The sequence below is a fragment of the Delphinus delphis genome, chromosome 19, assembly GCF_949987515.2.
Source record: "Delphinus delphis chromosome 19, mDelDel1.2, whole genome shotgun sequence".
Taxonomy (NCBI): Eukaryota; Metazoa; Chordata; class Mammalia; order Artiodactyla; family Delphinidae; genus Delphinus; species Delphinus delphis.
In genome coordinates, this window is record NC_082701.1 from 9,442,965 (window position 1) to 9,458,619 (window position 15,655).

The window sequence follows — 15,655 nt, forward strand, 5'->3', positions numbered from 1 at the left end:
ATAAGTTCATTTCCACAATTTATTAGTTTATTAAGACACACGCACACAGCCCTCCTGCACAAGGCAATATACATGTCCTGGGAGAACACTGGAACACTGGTGAGACATAATCCCACTTAAAACCTCTGTTTCATGAGATTTCGGATTTGCTCTTTGCTTCCAGAGCTTATTCAGCTCCGGATGATTCTGTGTGTAGAGAGAAGAGGTCAGACATAGAAGCTGTACACTCACTGGACTTTCTTTACCCTTCACGTCTGTCCGGTGTGTCACCTCTTTGGGGAGTATTTCAGTTGATGGTCCGTATTGACAAGGTTATAGATAAGCCAATATATGTTAATGCTGTATTGGCTACTTGGCTTTAACATATGCTGTTATCAAAATTTTCAATTTTTATTTTCTAAATCAGCTAGCCGACGTTTAAAAGAACCTAGAAACATTTGCCGGTGTGACAAGTAATACATTTTTTTAGAGTAGAAGAATCCAAGGACGAAAACAAGGTAACCTTTTTTTCCCCCCCAATTTATTTATTTATTTATTGGCTGCGTTGGGTCTTCGTTGCTGTGCGCAGGCTTTCTCTGGTTGCGGTGAGTGGGGACTACTCTTCGTTGCGGTGCGCGGGCTTCTCATTGTAGTGGCTTCTCTTGTTGCGGAACACGGTCTCTAAGCACATGGGCTTCAGTAGCTGTGACTCTCGGGCTCTAGAGCACAGGCTCAGTAGTTGTGGCACATGGGCTTAGTTGCTCTGTGGCATGTGGGATCTCCCGGACCAGGGCTCAAACCTGTGTCCCCTGCATTGGTAGGCAGATTCTTAACCACTGCGCCACCAGGGAAGTCCCTAAGGTAACCTTTTAATGAAATGATTCTTATTGTTAGTAGCCTTTATTAAAATAATTTTACTGTAACATATTATCCAGTCTGATACATTAAGAGTAGCGTTTAATTTAATACCTTTCAGAGAGGTAACTATAATCCATTAGAATAGAAAACTCTGAACAGCATTTCTCATTAGCAGCAGACACGAAGTTAATGTAGTTAGTAGCTAATGAATTTGTGCTCATTTGAGTTGGACTCTAAAAGTTGCTATGGTGACAGATCAGCCAGAAGCCATCAACAGAACAAACAGAAGGCCACCGCTTTGTACCCCACCGGGACTGCGATAAACAGCAGATGGACCAGTGCTCATAGCTGTCTTCTCCTTGAATCTCTGTTGTTCTAAGGGAACATTTCGCTAAAATGTTTGTTGCTGTAGAGGTTGCAGAAGTAATTGTAATAATGAAAATATTCCTCGGAATCACTGATTATTTCAGCACAGGAGAATAGTTCTCTTTCATAGTCACATTTTGCAAACAGTTAACATATACATTTCAGTAAATTTAAATTTTTAAGAAACTCTGAATCTTGGAGTATATATTCTGAAATGGCTAGAATTAATGCATGATTTTAAAATATTTTTCCTTTTTTGTCATTGTGTGGTGTCTTATGCATAAGAGAAATTCTATGCCTTATCATATAGAAACATCTGTTTCTTAAGTTCTAAGATAGCATCAATTATAGGGCATACCATTGATTTAATAATGTCTTATTGATGGAGTTGGAGGGTGAATGAGGAAAGTATGTTAAATTTATACACCAATTGTAGAAGCATCCAAATTTCAGAAATAAGACGTATTGAAATGTGTAGGTTAAAACGTCCCTTTAGGTTAACATTTACCTATAAAAACTTACTTTTAAAATATACTTCTATAACCCATTGCATGCCTGCTTGTCAGCATACTTCAGGCTAATGGAGGTAGCCTCTGAGAGTCTAATCCAGGTGTACGTAGGTAAGTCCCGTTACAGTAAATGTCATTAGTTGAATATCTAGCTCATACCATATACTGTGATACCGTCTAGGTGAATGAAAGATTTAAATGTCCTACTTGCTAAAAAAAAATCTGTGCTCTTAACCAGAGCTGAATTGAAAAGTATAGAAACTACTCTAGCTATTTTAAGCAGAAATGAGTTTAAGTACAGGGAATTGGGTGCTTATAAAATCGGGGGGGGGGGGCGTGCCCTAGGCTGGGAGGCAGATATGACTCCCCAAAGGGTCCTCCAGAAGAGCTGCTCCCTGGGGAAGAGTCAGGAGGCCCCGCCGGTACTGCTGGCTTCAGGAGCACGGTGTCACTGCCGCAGCCCAGCTGTCAGGAAGCTGCCACCAGTGTTGCCTCTCCCCACGACCAAGACAGTGATAGGAACCGGGACCCCATGCAGAGACTTCCACCATCTCCAGGGCCGTGCTTACGCTTGGAGCTGGCGCAACGGACAGAGCGCCTAGTCACTGCTGGATCCCTCGCGCACATGCCTCCTTGCAGCTGTGAACCGACCCCTGTGGGGCCTGCCGCTGGTGTGCCTGTCGCTGAGCAGGCACCTTTGATTGCTGCTCTGTAAGGCTTTTAAAAAGCTGGGATGGCTGTCCATTAATAACATTTGTATAGTGCTTCACACTTTTCAAACAGTGGAAATGAGAGACCCAAATTAACGGAAGAGGTCTAGGGCCAGACTGGAGATCTAGTGCTCTGATGATCCTGAGTACAACGGTCATTGTCTGTCCCAAGTTGTCGCCTGCCCTAACCTCTTTGAGTGTTGCCTCTCTTCTTCCCTTGTTTACTTCATCATCTGCAATTCATTTAATGTAAGTTGGGTTTTGTTTTTGTTTTTGTTTTTTTGCGGTACGCGGTCCTCTCACTGTTGTGGCCTCTCCCGTTGCGGAGCACAGGCTCCGGACGCGCAGGCTCAGCGGCCATGGCTCACAGACCCAGCCGCTTCGTGGCACGTGGGATCTTCCCAGACCGGGGCACGAACCCGTGTCCCCTACATCGGCAGGTGGACTCTCAACCACTGCACCACCAGGGAAGCCCATGGTTTTTGTTTTTAATCAGCCTAAAATACCTCCCATTGCTCCTGAGAGGAAGAGGATTATTAAGACTGACAAAGATTCTTTGTTTGACCAAACCTTTCTCAGGCTCCTGGACCTTCTCTTAGGCCCATCTCTGCACCTCCCTGTAAAAATCTAGTTTTAGCAAGAGCCCCACTGGGTCGCTTTAACCAGTTTCCTTCCTCCTCCTCCACCGTCGCCCAGGTGATGTCTGACGACCACCCCCACCCCGCCTGCCTGCAGCAAGAATCCTGTTAGGTTGGTTTAGCTAGAACACCCCCTCACCCCTGATGTTTCCGCTTAGTATTTTCCATCCACTGACACCCTCACCCCCTGCTCCTTAACTCTCAGTTCCCACGTGCCCATGCTATATTCCGAGCTGAGCCCAGTCTCTCTCCCACACTGTAAAATCCCATTACAGTGGTCCCGTTGTGATGGTCCTGTATCAACTCTGCTTTACCATCTTCAACAAGTGTCATTGCATTTTTTCTGTAACATAATATAAACACTTACCATGCACTCAGTATGTGCCCGACACTATTCTAAACGGCTCTTTACATATATTAATGTTCGCTCCTCAAAGAACCCTCTCAGTGAGGTACTGTTACCCTCACTTCATCCTCCACTTACCTACATTTTTACAAGTGGCACCACTGAGGGACAGAGAGTTAAGTGACTTACCCAGGGTCACCAGCCAGTAAGTGGCAGAGCTGAGATTTAAATAGATGAGTCTATGCCCATAGCCACTACACCGCATCTGAAGAGAAGAAGCACGTGGGAATGATAAACCCCAAAGTGCGCATGGCCACAGTCTCCTGGGGGGAGGTGGAGTATGAAGCCAGGGAGGGGGAGAGAAGAGCCTTTGGTGGAATTGGGGACATTTTCTTTCTTAAGCTGGAGATTGGGTCCATGGAGTTTGTTGACTATTTGGTCTTTATGCCTTTTTGTACATCTTAAATATTTCCAAATAAAGTTTTTTTTTTACAAAGAATGTCTTGTAGTATGACTTGGGTAATAAGATGGAAACACCTCAACACACTGGGCACCCCACCCTCCCCTGCTCTGTTCAGTTTCTGATAAGCAGCACAAGGTACCTCATAGCAGGAACCAAACCGCCCGAGTTTATAGAACAAGACAACGAGGGTGCTGCTGCTCTGGGCCATGGCTGCCGGGAAGGTGCTGTCGGGCAGGACCCCCTGGCTCTGGAGCCTGGACAGACAGGCTCTTGATCAAGGTCACCTGCTTGTTGAGTTTAAACAGCCAGTGGTCACAACATCCTGGACTCTGTGAGTTTGTAATCAGAGGAACCCGTCCCCAGAGAACTTCTGCCCAAAACTGGAGGCTCCAGACTCGTCAGTGTGCTGCAGCCGGGACAGGAACACCACGGGGCCTCCCTCCACAGGCTGCCCCGAGTGCTCTTCCAGCTGTCGGCCAAGTGATGGGACCCAGAATCTTTACAAAGTCCCCGCCTGCCTCTCCAGCCTTGTGTCCAGCAGCTCTTCCCTTGGGCACTAAGCTCCAGCCACACCAGCCTTGTTTCAGACCTTGAAAGCACGGAAGCCCTTTCCCATTTCAAGACCCTCCCATGCCCTGTCCCAGCTGGTGGGCGTGAGTTCGCAGACACGCTCCACCCAGCCAACAGTTTTCCAGGCCCAGCTTAGCTGTCACTTCCTCAGAGGAGCTTTCTCTGAGTCCCTAACCTAAGCTGGGTTCTTTTATCCTATCGCTTTTATCGTGCTTGTGGCAACTTGTAATTGTATATTTGTGGAATCATTTTTAAGATAGTATCTCTTACTAGACTATAAACTACAAGGATGGGAGCCGTATCTATTTATTTTCCTCAACACACCCAGTGCCTGGCACAAAATAGGCACTGATTATGTATTTCCTAAATAAGTAAATAAAGAGAGGATAAATGAGGATACTGACACATGTGGGGTGTGAAAATGATAGGCAGATAACATGAGAAAAGTCAGCTTGAGCCCTTAGTTACCCTGCCCAGCTTTCCTCGTTTTTCACAGCACTTAGCACCTTCTGATGACTACTTGTGTAGCATCGATCTCAGGAACCTAGAGTCCCAGCCAGAGATTGAGAGAAGGGGATGGGTATCAGGATTTGGAAGAGGTAGGGAGAGTTTGGAACAGTTGCTATAAGGGACTTTGGGCCGACCACGTTAGATTATACGAGGAGCGTTAGCAGTAGGGGCTTGGAATAGCAGAAGTGGGTACAGAACTCGTCGCTTCCTGAGCCTGCAGTTTCAGGCAGTCTGGAAAGCAACTGAAGGCTGGGATGGTACAGAGGTGTGGATAGCATAGTGGAAGGAAGGCCAAGGGGGGCTGGGGGGTGGGGGGCGTCCAGATGGCAGTTTTGGGGCTTGGGCCATGTAAAATGGCTAGAGAAGCAGAAGAGAGAACGGGGTCGTCCAGAGTAGAATAAAAGGTAAGGAGGCTGGGTCAGCAAGGGCAGAGCCTTCTGTCTTGGTCTCCTAGAGATGGCAAGGTGTCGTACAAAAGTTTGAAAGGAGATCCTTCCTGAAGTCACCCAGACACCTGAAGGGACAGTCTAAACTTCCTGCCTATACTGTGGCCTGTTGTTTTGGAAAAGCAATGGTAGGAATTTATAAACTATTTGGACCCTGATGTGACAATGTCCCCTGAAATTTTTAACTGAAAGCGGAAAATTGTTTCTTGGAAAGAAAATTGTTGAAAGGACTTGCTTTCTTACATAAGGATTTAATATCTTACCTTTTCGCCAGCAGGTGTCGCTCTCATTTAAAATAAAAAAAGTAAAGGTTTATTAAAGAACCAGTGTCCAGCTTGCTGGAAGTTCTTTATTAGCTGTGTAGTTATTCACTGGATGCTATTCTAATTTCTTCTAAATAAAACAGATCATTTGTTGGCGATCCATATGAATCAAGCTAAAATTCCCATTGCCTTACTTTGTTCTACTGTGAAAATAGTGATGTGTCAGGTCGACTGGCTTCTGAGACTTTGTCATTGAGGTATCACCTTAGATCCCGGTCTGTTTGAGAAGAGGAATGTCAGAATTGCTTTGATACCCTAGCCTAGTTCTTTGGGCAGCGATAGATTGAGAAGAGAGTGTGGAGAGTCAAAACTGACCATTTGATTTATCTGTATTTTAAGAATAGATTCAGATTTTAAGAGTCTCTGTGTCTCAGTTGAGATTGTTAGTTGCCTGCTAGTTTCAGAGATCTGCAAAATACTACCTTAAAGAAGGTTTATCACTATCTCATGGAAAAGAGGCCAGAGGTGCAGTTTGGCAGGGTCAGAATTCTTGTTCCCTCTCCCCCGTCCCTCTGCTGAGTGACGCTTCTCTTCCTTTTCCTCAGCATCCAGGGTGACCCCCCCCCCCCAGACCACCAGCCACGACACTAGTATCTCAGGCAGCTAGAAATACAACCATGAGGGTGAGTGTGTGGGTAAATTGGGAATACCGTGCTTGCTCTGTACTCTGGGCCCTTGGTCTCGCTAGCTACTTTGCAAATATCTAGTGACATTTTTCTGTTTGTGAGATAAGGCGCTAGTACTTCAGCTGGTACAGAATGGTAAGGGAAAATCTCTCACCCGAAAAGGCTTGTGATCTACCACGACTGATGGTCCTTTATGAAAACAGACAGTTATTTAAATTTAACACATTTCTGAGAAGCCAACTCAAACTTTAACTCCTTCAAGAAGACAGTGCTGTTTCTAGACCAGCGCTATTCAGTAGAAATAGAATTCAGGCCACAAATGTGAGCCACATAAGGAACTTCACATATTCCAGGAGCAACATTTTAAAACTAAAAAGAAACAGGTGAGATTACTTTTAATATTTTTAATTCAATATATTCAAAATTTTATCACTTCAATACATCAATATAAAAATTAATGAGATTTTTGTGTACTGACTTTCTGAAATGCAGCGTGTATGTACTTAGAGCACATCTCAGTTCAGACATCAAGTGCTCGGTAGCCATATGTGGTTAGTGGCTACCATGTTGGGCAGTACATGGTTATCTTTCCGCTAAGTGACCAACTTCCAGTCTATACCACATGCTTCTGTGTCTTGTAACTTTTATTTCCCCTGTTGATTGTTGGTTCACTTAGGTGAGAAACACCTTATGCTTCAGTGCCTTCCTACAACAGTCAGCACCATCCTGGGCTCAGCCCAGGAAATCCTGTTTGGCCTTTGGGTACTTTCAGTTTGAAGGGTGACAGCTTCCAAGCATCACCGTCCAGTACACAACTGAAGGTCAAGGCTGAACTAGAGCTGGGGCAATATAGAACAGACAGTATTCGGGTGTCAGCCTAGAGTTGATGGTCCTAATCGTGAACCTGGATGGCCTCTCCGCAGAGTCCAGGGCAGAGGAATGAGGCCAAAGATTCGAAGTCTGCTTCTTGCTTCTGGTCAGAGGGCCAGCAGAGCAAATAGGAAGAAGAGGTGAGCAGCTCATCCAGTCTGTGTTGACAGGGTAACAGAGTGCATTCTGTTCTCGCAGCTCAGTGCTAGGCTGTATTAAGAGCACCTGGGTTTCTAAGAGAGCGATCAAATCTCTTCAACTTAAAGTGTTCCCTTTGTTTTCTTGAGTAATAGCATCATATTACCCTTCATTCAGTAATCATAAAGAGGGTGAGCCTCACAATTGGAGAGGAGACATGAAACTAATTAGTTAGTTATACTTATTTATTTATTAAAACAACGCTCACGCAAGACTTTGGCATATACATTACTTGGATTTTTCCCCTAAGAAATTTGTACGTCTGATGCTTAATATAATAGCACAAGAAGTTTCTAGTCCCTACAGCAGGAGCTGGTCATACTTTTCCTGTGAAGGGCCAGATAGTAAGTATTTTAGACTTCGTAGGCCATATATATATGGTCTCTGTGACATATTGTTCATTGTTTTTTTCCCTGCCTTTTAAAAATGTAAGAAACATTTAGTTCACCTGCTGGCTCCTGCCTTAATCAGCAGTTATTCACGCGGAAAGGGAAGACTGGCCTAGAGTACTTTCACTCTCAGAATGAGGCTGTCTTATAGAGACACAGATGTAGAAAACAAACGTATGGAAACCAAGGGGGAAAAGCGGGGTGGGGGGCTGGTGGTGGTGGGATGAATTGGGAGATTGGAATTAACATATATACACTAATATGTATAAAATAGATAACTATTTTAAATAGATAACCTGCTGCATTAAAAAATTTTTTTTAAAAAGGGGGCTATCTTAGATATAAAAAGGACTACACATAATGCATCAGGCAGATAACACAAGGAAAATTGAGTATTTCATGTCAAATAACTTAGAACTGGTTGTTTAGATTCAAAACTAGTAACTGGGGCTTCCCTGGTGGCGCAGTGGTTGAGAGTCCGCCTGCCGATGCAGGGGACACGGGTTCGTGCCCTGGTCCGGGAACATCCCACGTGCCGCGGAGCGGCTGGGCCCGTGAGCCATGGCCGCTGAGCCTGCGCGTCCGGAGCCTGTGCTCCGCAACGGGAGAGTGAGAGGCCCGCGTATCGCAATAAATAAATAAATAAATAAACTAGTAACTGGTAACATTCATTTATTTCTTCATTTCTGTATCATGAATTCCTTTTCCTGTAAAGGTTTTGAAGAAAAATAGCCCTGAATTTGTCCTTTGATACTTTTCAAAAGATAACAGCAGTGTCATGGAAGACCAGTCCTGACAGCAACTGTCATCTTGGTTAGCAGACTTGGGCCGAGGGAGTCTGTGTGGATGAGGGTAAGACGGGGTGATTTCTTAGGCTCAGTGTGGGTTCTTTGCTTCTGAGTCCTTGCCAGTTGTTTCCTCCAGGTTTTGAGTTCAGGTAGGTTTTCTTCGTTTCCAGCCTTTGAACAGGCAGGATGATGGGTGGAAGCGCCTTGCCTGGTAGTAGCTGGCCAGCCGATGTTGGTTACTACAAAAGGAAACAGGTTTTGTAACAAGGGCAGGTAGGGCTCTCTAGTGGTTCTCTTGCTTCCTTCCTCCCTCTACTCCTCTTCCTCCTTTTCTTCTTCTGCTTCTTTTGAATTTTGTAGTAAAAGGAAAGAACCAGTTGCATTCAGACTGAGCTTCCTAAGAAGCAACTGCAAGGTCTAGAATAAAACCTTTGGGCCAGATACATTAAAATGTGCAGTTAAGTGAATTGATGCGCTGATGACATGTTTTTAAATAAATTTAGTGGTTCTAAGTTTCCCAGACAAGTGTACCTCTACTCTGCTCTCAATTTCGTTCGCAAAGTCCTAATGGAAAGTGAAAGAGACATCAAATTTGCTTCTCTGCTTTTCGTTTTTTGTCTTTTTAGTTAATAGACTTTATTTTTTTAGAGCAGTTTTAGGTTTACAGAAAGACTGGGCAGAAAATAAAGAGTTCCAATATATTCCATCTCTCCACCCCCAGCCCACCCTCAGTGTCTCCTGTTAGTAGTATCTGGCCTTGGTGTGGTGCATTTGTTACAGTGGATGAACCCGTATTGATACATTATTATTAACTGAAGTCCAGAGTTTACCTGTGCCTTCACTGTTTGTGTTGTACAGTTGATGGGTTTTGGCAAATGCCTCATGTTGTGTATCCGATCTCACAGTATCACAGTGTCACCACCCTGAAAGGCTCCTGCACTCTGCCTGCTTATCCCTCCCTCCCTCCCTCCCTCTCCCCCGAGCCCCTCTCAACCACTGAGTGCCTTATGGTCTCCGTAGTTCTGCCTTTTCCAGAATGTTATATTATAGGAGTCATAGAGCATGTAGCCTGTCCAAACTGGCTTCTTTTACCTAATAAAATGCATTTAATGTCCCTCCATTTCTTTTTATGGATTGATAACTCATTTCTTTTTAACACTAACATTCCATTGTATGGATGTACCACGGTCTGTTTAGCCACTCACGTATAGAAGGACATCTTGGTTGCTTCCAGTTTTGGGCAATTATGAATAAAACTGCTGTGAACATTCATGTAGAGGTTTTTGTGTGTGGACATAAGTTTTCCACTCATTTAGGTAAATACTTAGAAACTTCTGCTACTTTAATTAGCTAAAGGCCAATATCAGGAAAAAATATATTTGAAGGCCCCTGTACATTTAAAAATCAACCTATAGGGACTTCCCTGGCAGTCCAGTGGTTAAGACACTGTGCTTCCACTGCAGGGAGTGTGGGTTAGATCCCTGGTCAGGGAACTAGGATCCCACGTGCTGCACGACGCGGCCAAAAATTTAAAAAAAAAAAGGAAGTGTTAAAAATCAACCTATAATAGGTTTTATCACTTTCTTTAAAAAAAAAAAAAAAAGATGTAATGGATGTTCACCTAAGCAATATACAATGCTGAATGCATTGGGAAACACCCAAACTGGCCTAGGAGAGTCAGGGAAGGTTCTGAGGGGAAGTGACATTTAATTTGATATTTAAAGAATGACTAGGAATTACCATGTTTTATTGAATCTGAGATATGATCAATTGTTTTATGCATTATTTTATGCACCACTTAGAAAAAAAGCATTGCCTTTTAAACTGATACATACAACATCAATTATAAGATGCATCTCAGTTTGAGAGATGTTGAAATGCGGAAATATGTTGTTTTAGGACTCATGATACATGGTGGTTAGACAGAAGAGGGGGCACAATGGCCCAGAAGCAGGAAGTTCAGCATCGTGAAGTTGGAGGGGGCTGGAAAATTGGGCATTAGGACAGCTAACTGCTAGGACCTTGGACTTTATCCTAAGGGCCGTAGGAATCCCCAGAGCCTTCTAAACCAGGGAGGCGATCTGCATCTCAGAAGGATCATGCCGGCCGCAGTGGATGACGGATTAGAAACAGGCTCTGGTCATGGCAAAAGGAATGGAAATTGAGGGAGTAGTTTGAGGGCTACTTAGGGGAGACATTTGGGAGCTAGAAATGTCAGCATTTCGTGGTTGGTTGGATATAGGTTTGGGGAGATAGGGGGAGTAATCAAGGATGGAACCTGGGTTTCTGACTTGGAGCCATTTGCCGGAAGAACAACGGGAAGACTCAGAAGAAGAATGAGTCGAGAAAGCCGATGAGTGTTTGGGACACGTTGACTTTGAGGTGCCCGTAAGACTTCGATGTAGATATCTAATAGCCATCCAGGTCTCAGACCAGGACCACAGGGTTGATAAATGAAGCGTTGTGCGTAGATTAGATGACCCAGGATTAGTGTCTGCAGCAGAACCTTAAAGAGGCAGAAGAAGCAGCCTGTCATTGGGGAGCAGAAAAGAGTGGCTGGAGAGGTCAGAGGAAATCCAAGAAAGGACTTCCGGTGTCGTGGAGGCCCAGGAAGAGAGGCTCAGGACAGCCACAGCAGTCACCGCCAATACAGACGACTGAGAGGGCAAGCAGAGGAAGCTCAGGGGGGCATAGGGTTTCAGCCACAAGGAGGAAGAGGAGGGTGAGAGGACCTGGCTGAGAGGCACACAGCAGGTGAGGAAGCTGGACCAGAAGTGTGATGGAGGAGAGGAGAAGGAGGCCAGTCGGGAGGGGGGTGTGGGTCGAGAAGAGCCGGAGAGCCGCTGTCTAGAGAGAGCAGAGGTGTGCGCATGTCTAAGTGCTGACCAGGAGGGCCTGGTTGCAGGGTGGCCACATCCTGGCCTGGTTACTGGTTGGAAATGTGCTCTCCTCCACTCCACACACGAACTCGGTGGCCGGATTTCTCTTCTCTTTTACACTCAGCAATGTCCATCTACTAAGCCCTGGAAGAAAAAATATAAATATTTGTAAAACAAAGAATTAATCGAAGACCCAGTCTTCAACTTTGAGCCTTTATATCTGCTCTGGAGAATGTCATGAGTTGAAGATCCAGGACACACAAAGTCCCTGAGACGGGATCCAGAGCCGTGGAGGGAGCCGTCTTGTGGTGCCTCTCTGACACCATAGGCAGTGAGATGCCCCAGTATTTCATGTGCCACTGAGGAAGGGATGTGCCGTCGATGGTAAGACACATGCCGATGCAAGTGATTTTCATATGTGAAGAAACGTGAGTCTTGGAATTGGTAAATATAATACTAGCCTTGGATAGGAATAACAGAAGTGTGGGACAGAGAACAGTGTGATGTGTATTGTAGGAGCAGAAACCTGGTTTTTGCCTGCTGGTCTTTATTTCTTTGAAGAATAAGGTCCAGTTTATCTTCTGGGGATGGGAGATAAAGGCATTATCACTGGAGAGTGGAAGGTCTTTGAATGAGTCATTGACAGCAGTGGAACCAGGCAGACCCAGGAAATCATAGGCTGGTCAGGAAGCACTGAGCGTGTCCTGAGGTTAGGGCCCAGGAGTTCATAGTGATGCCAAACTGCACGGCTCTGTTTTCTTGAGAGACATAGCAGTCCGAGTCCAGGGTGGAGAGAGTGGACAGTGACAGTGGCTTCATCCAGAATTGAGGGTTTGCCAGGCAGGGTGACAGAAAAACAGTGGGCAGAGGCTTCGCGGATACTGACTGTGTACAATGGGGTTGCGGGGTGGACAGCAGAACCCATTACGGGAGGTGAGAAATGCGGGCTGATCGCAAGGGATAATAAAAGGCAAGCAGCGTCGACTGGAAAGGTTTTTATAATGCTGCTTATACAAACAAGATATACAGAGAACTAGGTATAACTCGTTTTGCACATAGCTTTTACTCAATTCTGAAATCAAAGACATTTATAAATTAAGCCGAAAAAATTTTTTTTCAAATAACAGGGTAACATAATATTCTGGATATTAATGTTTCAAATTCAAGATGGAAATGAACTTGAGGCTCAGATTCTTTGGCACTTGACAGGCCTGTGCTCCGTTCCTCGCTCAGGGCCACCACTCAGATCACCTTTTGCATTTGGCATGCTCACTAGCAGGGCTGTCACTCAACTCTCCTGCTCCTTTTTCCTGTTTACATTGCTGTGGAACCTTTGTTGATGCAGCACACTCTGATAGCGTTTTGGCTTTCACTTAATGCATCATTTGCAAATTAGCCTACGGGCATTCTTTTCCAATAAATCTGGGAGGAGTGTAGTGGTGCTATCGATATACCATCACCACAAATGCCTTAATTATTCAGGTAACCCAGAATGCGCATATATATATATATTTTTTTTTTAGATTGTCTTCAGAATTAAAACAAATATATATATAAATTCATGGACATCTAATGATCCCTTAAATTTGAGAAACAGACTGAGAGCAGTGATTCTCGAAGTGTGGGCCCAGGACCCAGGGCATCACCCTCACCTGGGAACTTATTAGAAATGCAGATTTGTAGTCTCCCCTCCCTTCCAACCACGTGAATTCCCCGGGCGGGTCCTAGGAATCAGGCCTTTAACCTGACTCCAGCTCAAGCTGAAGAGCTGCTGCTCTAACCCAGCGTGATCACCTGTCTTATAGATGAGGAAACTGGCCAAGAGCTACAGCTCAGGATCGAGGTTCATTTATAGGACAACTGGGTCTCAAGCCTGGAACTCTGGGCTTTCGTGGAGTTCGATTCCAAAGCTCTCCACTGTCATTTCTTCCTCAGTTTTTGGTTTTGTTTTCTTTGGTTTGGGTTGAAGGAGGTGATAACTAAAGTGTTGGGGTCTTTTCCTTTTGTTCCTTCTAGTGCCAGAACCTACTAAGACCTGTTCAAGCCAGCTCCAACCTGCCGGGACCAGTACCAGTACTTCCACCAGCACTCTCTCCAGCAGCAGCAATGGCAAACGTGCGTCTGCCGGTGGCCAGCAGCCAGCTGCATCCCGTTACCTGCCTCGCGAGGTGCCTCCACGCTTCCGCCAGCAAGAACAGAAGCAGCTGTTAAAGAGAGGTCAGCCACTGCCCACGGGGTCTCTGACCAGCGTGAGCCCCACCCAGGGTGCTGGGCCTGCAGGGCTGAGCCCTCCCCCGCTGCCTGGAGCCGGAGCACAGCTGCACCCCAGCAAGCCCCAGCCAGGTAAACCGCACAGAACCCGGCGTTCTTTCTATCTGAGAACTGGTTTGCTACTTTGAAATTGCTGCCCAGAAATAGAAATGGACATGTTTTGATCCGTGTTTACTGTACACTTAGTAAAGCTAGCTAGATGATAGCTCGATTCATTTCAATTAGATCTTAAGGTTTACTTCTAGTTCCCCCTACTAGGGGAATATATTGTTCCTCATACACTTTCAGATGGCATTAGCTACTTCAGCTAGTTTGTTGCTCACCAGAAACTAAAGGTCTATGTCAGTACATATAAATCTGCCAAGGCAGATGCTTTAGAACCCTGCAGTGAACACTTCAAAATAAAACCCTTTTCCCTCAGGTTACTAGGATATCTCATGACTGCACACATACTTTCTGTGCAGGGAGGTAATAGCATTTTATGGGGAGCGGTGTTTCTAAGTAACTTATTCAAGCATCCTGAGGCAACCCTGCCTGCTGTCTCCCCGTGCTCGGCCCCTGCGGTGTCTGGGGCTCTACGCCGCCTGCTGCTTGTTGTGTCCTTGCCTGCAGTTCAACGATAACTTTCTCTGGGCTCCCAGGAGAGCTCGCAACTTGCTCATTTGCTTTCCAGCTTCCAGAATGTCAGCATCTCTCATCTCCTCTCTCTCCTGTTCCCATCTTCTTGACCTCATGGATTTACACTTTTAACAATTTCTTTGCTGGAGTTTCAGGGAAATTTTTGGAAGAGCAAAGTACATGTGTTTGACTGCCATGAATCTCTGATTTTCTTAAATCTTTACGTTTCAAGTAATTTAACTAACAATTGGCAATGGTTCTGGCATCGAAAGCGTATTTGCTGATAGTAGTGAAATTCAGGTCTGTAATTAGAGAGTCAAGGAGGCTTCTTGTATTAGATTAGAATTTAAAAGAAACATGTCACAATTCATATTAATATTTGTTTTCCTTCATGTGCTGCCTTTTTATATGGGGAATAATTCCAGCATGACATAGAAGTATTTATAGCAGAATTTCTCAAAACCATGACTTTGTGGTTTTATTTGGAACAAATATTTTTAGACAGCTTTGCCATGTCTCTTCAAATAGTCTTTACTTTCATCTGCTAAATTCCTGGTAGAGGCGATGTAGGTCAGTGATTTTCAGCAAAAAGCTAGGAAGGAAAGAAATGATCAAATATATTCACTGAATATAATCCCATCTGCTTAACTGCAACCAGTTTATAGTCAAACGTATGGTTACTTTCCACACTGAAATATGGTTCTCCGACCAATCTTAACAGAGACAAAGATTGTATAGTCAGACCTGTATAGCTTGGGGTGTTGATTTAAGACGCTTAAAAAACTGAAAAACTGAAAAAGAAGTGTAACAGCCCTGCTTTTTTCTGGGCTTATCTCATTGTTATAAGATTAGTTGGCAGTCTTGCATCAGTGTTCTCACCAAATGCGAGAGGTGCAAGATGTTACTGGTATCTTCTTAGATAAGGAGAAAGTAATCAAGAAACTGATTCAGTAAAATTTTATATGAAAGTAATATTCTTTAAGAAAGTATCTGGCTCTGTAATTATAATACCCTTCTCCAGAAAGTTATTCCTAGTTGTTTGTACTTTTTAAAATATATACATTGAAGACTAAATCATCATTTTATACATAAAAACATCTTGAGAAATGGAATCAATCTATATATTTATATTAATAAAATAAGAAATGATTGATTTTTTTTGGCTCCCAAGCAAAAGTCTTTGTTTTACACCAATTGCATCTCTTCGCCAGCAGTCTCTGGTATCGCAGCTTCAGAGGTCCCTTCGGAAACCTGTCCTGGTTTCCTAGTTCCTAATGCAGTCTCCGTCTCTCTGCCTG

The 15,655-nt window shown here is 44.5% G+C and overlaps 1 protein-coding gene across 1 annotated transcript in view; it reads left to right on the forward strand.

Annotated features, from left to right (window-relative positions):
• The window catches only part of TNRC6C (trinucleotide repeat containing adaptor 6C), a 127,417-nt gene that overhangs the window by 57,232 nt on the left and 54,530 nt on the right, over positions 1–15,655 (forward strand). The window contains exon 4 of the mRNA XM_059996999.1: positions 13,485–13,811. Within this exon, the coding sequence (XP_059852982.1) occupies positions 13,485–13,811 (327 nt within the window). The remainder of the gene's footprint in view (positions 1–13,484; positions 13,812–15,655) is intronic.